The 6,620-nt window shown below is 31.9% G+C and overlaps 1 protein-coding gene across 1 annotated transcript; it reads left to right on the forward strand.

Annotated features, from left to right (window-relative positions):
* Positions 1-1,032: 1,032 nt before the first annotated feature.
* LOC132286679 (transcription factor MYB1-like) lies at positions 1,033-3,234 on the forward strand. The gene is made up of 3 exons (XM_059789041.1): positions 1,033-1,246; positions 1,389-1,518; positions 2,532-3,234. The coding sequence occupies exons 1-3, from the start codon at positions 1,120-1,122 to the stop codon at positions 3,094-3,096; spliced, it is 822 nt and encodes a 273-aa protein (XP_059645024.1). The 5' UTR covers positions 1,033-1,119; the 3' UTR covers positions 3,097-3,234.
* The last annotated feature ends 3,386 nt before the right edge of the window (positions 3,235-6,620 follow it).

Genomic DNA, 6,620 nt, shown 5'->3' on the forward strand with positions numbered 1-6,620 from the left:
TGTGTACAAAAGGGAGAAATTAGTTCTCACGCTTTGTCTGTTGATCAGAGTTGCGTTAAAGGATCTAAATGTTTGAATTAATCTTAATAAAGTTTGATATCATGAATCGAGATATGTATATTTAACTATATATATTTATGCATTATAAGGATGTGAAATAAATTTTTTTTTTTTTTTTTTTTCACTGATATGAAGTTAATTGAAGTTCTAAGATTTAAAAATTTATAATTGTTTATGATTAATGTTTAACACATATTAATTAAAGTTTACATCGCAACCCAATTTGCCCTTCCCGTCACCGTTGGAAAACAAATTCTTTCTCCTTTCTCTTTCTCTTTGTTTTAATCAGTCATCAGTCATCTATCTTTCGGTGAAAAAAAAATCTCTTATCTTTGGGTGAGTAGCACTACTCAAAATTTACTGTATCATTTTTCATTGTATATTCGTGTCGTCCAATTGGGAAAGAACCAAAGGTCATGATTGGTCGCTTTATTTATATATTTGTTTTTATCTTTTCTAAAATTCTCGTATTCCGATCCAACTCGTGTTTTCACACTTGACAAATAAACAAATTGAACAAAAATTAAAAATTAAGAGTTTCTAAGTTGTGTTAAAGCTAGTAATTGCATGAGATTTTTTTTTTCTTTTCTTATTTTGTTTATTTGTTGTAATTCAAAAAGTGGTGTTTTAAAAGTTACAAAAAATACAGCAGGTGATTTTATTTTTATTTTTTTTTTAGTTTTAAGAATATTTATATACAGTATATATGTTTGAGCACTCATTTTTCTAGTGTCCGCGTTGAAATAATGATGGTTATGACTCAAAACGAAATCGTCCACATTTAGTATACAGAGACTCCTAACGGTTTTGAATGGGTAGGAATGGTAGTTGATTGAGAAATGAGAGCTTGGACTGTTATAATGTCTCTACTGTTCACGTAAAGGTAGGTTTTGTGGTTGGCAAATAAGCACGTCCATTAAGCTGCGTCTTAGTCTCTGCTTCCAAGCTATAGATCCGATCGACAAGCCAGCCAAGTGTCCGTTTATAAATATATATGTATGTGTGCTTTTATTTGCAGTGCCAGCCAGCCAATGAAGTCGGAACTCAGAACCATATAATATGGAGGGTAGTAGTACTCCATTAGGAGTGAGAAAAGGTGCTTGGACTGAAGAAGAAGATCATCTTCTAAGAAAGTGCGTAGAGAAGAATGGAGAAGGAAAATGGCACCAAGTTCCTCATATGGCAGGTAAATTTTATGCGGTATAGTATGAGAGTGTTGTATAACATCAGATGGCTAGTGTTGTGAGTGGACTGATGCTTTACAGCAGATCCCGACACGTTTTGAACACATTATATATACTTATACTTTGTGTGTGTTGTATTTGCAGGTTTGAATAGGTGCAGGAAAAGCTGTAGATTGAGATGGCTGAACTATTTGAGGCCAAACATAAAGAGAGGAGGCTTTACAGCAGATGAAGTTGATCTCATTGTTAGGCTTCATAAGCTGTTAGGGAATAGGTAATTAAGTGCAATTATTATGCATGTTTGTGTGTGTAAGTAATATATGACTAAATTAAATTATAAGCTACCTGCAAGGATATGAATTTTTTTTTCACTGTTAATATAAAATTTAGAAAACAATGTCCATGTTTGTTTTGAACTATGTCGTTAATGATGATTAATTTTTTTTGGAAAAAATGACCAGTATTTTGTTTTCAGATAACTTATGAATAATTAGTTTGAAATACTCCATTCTTCCCATAAAAAAGTGTCACTTTTAAAAAATCGTAACTCCCACAAATTGAATTAACACGATTCCCATTAATAACACTTTTATTAGGACGGAAGCAATAACTATTTTTAAAAAATTAAATTAAAAAATATTTATTTAGATTAATTACACTCAAACTCCCTTAGATTTAATCCAATATTAACCCAATATATAAAGAGAAAACCAGGGTCACCTCAGAGCCTATCATGTCTACATTAAAAAAATCATTTGTTGTCCTCTCATTCTGCAGCTTTTCTATTCTTTGTCTCCTCCACAGTTGTAACTCTCTTCTTGAGAAATTAAAAGCAAATCATTAATCTTAATTGCAAGTTATTAATGAAACTTCTGTGCTAATAACAGTATATACCAAGTCAACTAAACAAAACGAAAAATTTGCACTTTCAACAAAAATAAAAAATTAAAAGAAACTTACCGTTAAAAACCTATCCAAAATTATTAACCGTTTCTTAAGTGGTTGAGATTTGGGGCAATGCTAAAATATTTCATTATGATTTGAAGGGTGGGAGTTCAAAATCGAAAACAGTCTTTGTATGCGCATGTTAAAGTAAAACAGCCTAACTCTTCGTATGTGCATATAAGAGTAAAACAGCCTAACTCTCTTTGTAATCGCGAAAGTATCATGCACTAAGCTTATATTTGCTTGCTTGAATTTTGGGGAAAGAAAAAAGAGGAGAAAACCCAAGTGTTTTTCCAATTGTATGTAACTTTTTATATTTCATATTTACCTTGTTCTACGCAGATGGTCACTAATTGCTGGTAGACTTCCGGATAGAACTGCAAACGATGTGAAGAACTATTGGAACACTCACCTGCAGAAGAAGCTAGTTGGTGCAGGTAAGAAATTAGAGGCTATGTCCAAACCCCATAAGATGATCACAAAAGTCAACATACTTCGGCCTCGACCTCGTACATTCACCAAAAAACCAACTCTGTTGATGGGAAACATCTCCTTAATTCAATCAGGAGAAACTCTAAACAAGCCATCTCCGTCTACTTCATCACCTGGTCTAGGGCTTGGTCATCATGAAATGTCACGGTGGGATAACATTGAAATTGACAATAATAATAATAATGAAAACACAATGTCCATGGGTGAATTATTGGATCATAAGGAGCCCAATATTACAGGCCTCTGGGGTACTGCTGAAGAGCTACTAGCAACAGCAACAATGGCAGCAGGTGATGACAACATGACTACTTCTGTTCAAGAAAGCAATAATTTTTGGAATGACTTTTCTATTGATGAGGACCTCTGGAATCTTTTAGGTCATGACCAAGTGATCGAAACTCATTTAATGGTTTAATTTTTGTAGTTTTTTTTTTTTCCCAAGCACTTGGAGCTTTTCTTATTCATATGTTTCATCATGCCACTCAGAGAGAATGTCAAGTGTGTGCGCTCCAAAAAAAAAGTTCGTTTATTTATTTATTTTTATTTTTTTGTACTTTTACTCTAAATAAGTACTTGACGGATTTGGGTCAATATAAATATCTTTCTGTTTTTTTTGGAAACAGAGTGAGTGTGTACAAAAAAACAAACTAAAAGCTAATGAAAAATCACAAGCCAATTTGATCCATATCAAGTAAGCTCAACTTGCTTATTTGGTGTGTAACAGCCTTCCTGCATGAGCACGCTTAAAGTTCTGATGAGCCTAATCTGTTAGTATGATACTTCGCTCAGTGTCTCACATCCGTCCATAAAGGTCGTCACAATCTCTCCCATCGAGCCCAACATCCTCGTCGGCCACACTTTCAGCTGGTTTCGTCTCTAAGGTTGCCCATCTTAATATTACTCCTACATAAGTACACTTAAATGCGGAGTTCTGATTGGTTCATAACATCACAATTTTAAAATTTGTTGTGTCATAAGAAGATACTGAATCTATATATAACACTTCACATTTTCTAAGCAATGTGAGATCACAACACTTGTCCTCTACCAATATGGTAACTCATTCAATATTTTGCATCGGCCTAGAAAAGTCACGTAACTATTATTTGAGTTTTTTTTTCTTTGACAATCATAGGGTGGGGACTCCTTAGTTCTTTTTTAATTTTGTAACCCTTTTCTTTTTTTTTTTTTTTTTTTGTAATCATGTGTTTCATTTTTCAACTTTTAAGGATTTAATATTTTGAAATTGCAGCTCCCAAAATTTGCTCATTCTAAAAATCTTTCTTATTCTTTTTATTTTCTCTTTTACTCTTCTTTTTCATTAAATTTCTTTCGAAATACTATACATTCTTTTTCTTCAAATAAACTCTTATTTTTTTCCCTCCAAAGTTATCTCTTTTTTTTTTTTGGCTCTTCTTAAAATTTCTTCTTTTTGCAGTTATATATTTATGATGTATGTACAATAACATTTTTTTTTCTCTCTCATTGTATCTTTTTCTCTTCTTCTTCATCTCTAAATTTATTCCACACTTAATGTTCATATTTTATATTTTGAAATTTTTTTTTTATTGCAATATATTTATATTTACATGTGTATATATACAAACAAGGAAATACTATTTTGAATCTTAATTACTATACTCTTGCAACACACATGTAAGTTGATTTTTTAATCATGTTCAATATGCCTCTCTCTGACTTGATTTCAAGCTCTATGCACTGTGTCCCAAAGAGAAGGGTTCGTGCTTCCTTAAAAAAAACAAAAAAACTAAGTACTAACACTATAACTCATACTTCCTCTGTTATAAAATATTTATTCATTTTTATTATTTTAAAATATCCCAAATAAAATATATCACATTTCAAAATTAAATGTTCTATTTTTGTAACATTCTTAAATTATTTTTTTATTTTTCCTTTTAATGAAACAAGTGCACTCTTTTAGCAAGAGGGTATTTAAAATTTCATTTTTATCAATAAAATAAAAAATTATTAAACCTTCACTATTATAAAAGGTGAAATTTTCAAAGAGGGATGTTAATCTCAGTCGCTCCCGTGACTGTGGAATCTCAGTCGTTAGTTTAGCGGTTGACATAAATTAGGTTCTCTAAAATTATAAACATAAATTAGGTTCTCTCTCTAAAATTATAATCTGGTTCTTTCTCTAAAATTATATGATTTTTTAGATCCATATTTTCTGTTTCGAAGTATTCTATTGTTTTTCAAAAAAAAAAAAAAAAAAAAAAAAAAAATCAAATGTAAAAAAAAGTATAATCTAAAAAATCAGAGCAATACTTTTTTCTTTTTATTTTATGATAATTTTTTTTTTTTTTACTTTTTTAATCTGAAAAATCAGAGCAATACTTCGAATACAAAAAATACGGATCTGAAAAAATTCAGATTTAAACTTCAACCATTTAGATATGGACTTTTGTAAAAAAAAAAATTTTAGTATTGAAACTTCAAATATTTAGATATGGAATTTTGTAACAAATTAAATTTTAAAGTGAGAAGGAACCGTGGAAGTTTCTGAAGAGAGAATTTATGCTAATGGTTTATCAGTTAGGAGGCTAGTATAGTAATTATATATAATGAGAAATCCAAAAGGAAGTTAGCAAAAAAATAGTAATTAATTATGGAGAAAGAAAATATACGCATCAACCGCTAAACTAGCGATGAGATTCTATAATGGCAGGGCGATTGTGATTAGCATCCCTCACTTTTAAATAGGACATCAATTTTGAAATATAGGGATTAGCATATAAAATTAATTATTGAAAAAAAAGAAAAAAAGAAAAAGGTGTTTTGTCGGTTCAAGTACTATTTGTCGTTTCCAATCAGAGAAAGTTTAGTTGGGCTCATTTTACCATCAACTTGCCAAATTGCCACATGATGACAAATGGTATTCAGGGGCTTGGACTTCAATAGTGACATACATACACATATATATATATATATATATGTATATAGGCAAGTAATTGAATGGTAGTGGACCTTTCACGTAAATGTAAAACGACCGTCCCTTCAATTATCATTGTACACTGTGAGCTTCATGACCATTTAAGTTTTGAAAGGGGGTGGGGCAGATGGAGAGAGAGAGAGAGAGAAAGAAGCAGAGATGGACACGGGCCTTTCTTATCATCGATTAAATGACCCCCCACTTGCTTTCCCACACCCAAACACCACAATCCCCTTGATTACGCTTTGATTGCATTTTGTCTACTTCCTCTTCATACGTACACATCGCACCCTTTGGTTGAGGAGGTTCGGTTCTACACCTCACAAGGTTCCGTTTGGCTTGTCAGAAAATTCAATTCCTTCACATGTTGAATGGGAGGATATTTTCCCAACATTCCTACATAAACTTTCACCCTACTCTTCAACCCTTAAATTTTATGCCATACTTTTTTGACATTGTAATTGTTGATGATAGATTCTGCGCGTAACCTGGATCTGATCTGACTTCCTGAATAAAAAGAAAAAAAAATAATCTTATAAATACCGGTATGTTACGTTGGTGTAGGCTCCGACGAACAAGTCAGTGTAAGAAGTAATCTCTCTGGAGAAATCTTAGGATTTATTGCGTACCTCTAAACGTCGATTAGCTCTCTCTATTTATAGGGCTTAGGTCAGGATGTTACGTATAGTTCCCTTACCTCTAAACGTCGATTAGCCCTCTCTATTTATAGGGCTTAGGTCAGGATGTTACGTAGATTTCCCATCGTCTTAATCTTTATCGTAAAATGTAAGTCTAATCCCTATCATATTTTGTAATCCTTATTCGTAATCTGTAATCCCGTAATCCTTATCTTAGCATGAGATAGCGCATTATTTAACGATCTTTTTATATCTAGGGTATTTAAATTATATATCCATTGGTAATATATTCGAATTTTGTGTGTGTTAGATACCGATCCGAAGTCCAACATCTCAAGTAAG

The sequence above is a fragment of the Cornus florida genome, unplaced genomic scaffold, assembly GCF_030987335.1.
Source record: "Cornus florida cultivar Cherokee Brave unplaced genomic scaffold, ASM3098733v1 CherokeeBrave_3.0.0_Hap2_Chr11, whole genome shotgun sequence".
NCBI lineage: Eukaryota > Viridiplantae > Streptophyta > Magnoliopsida > Cornales > Cornaceae > Cornus > Cornus florida.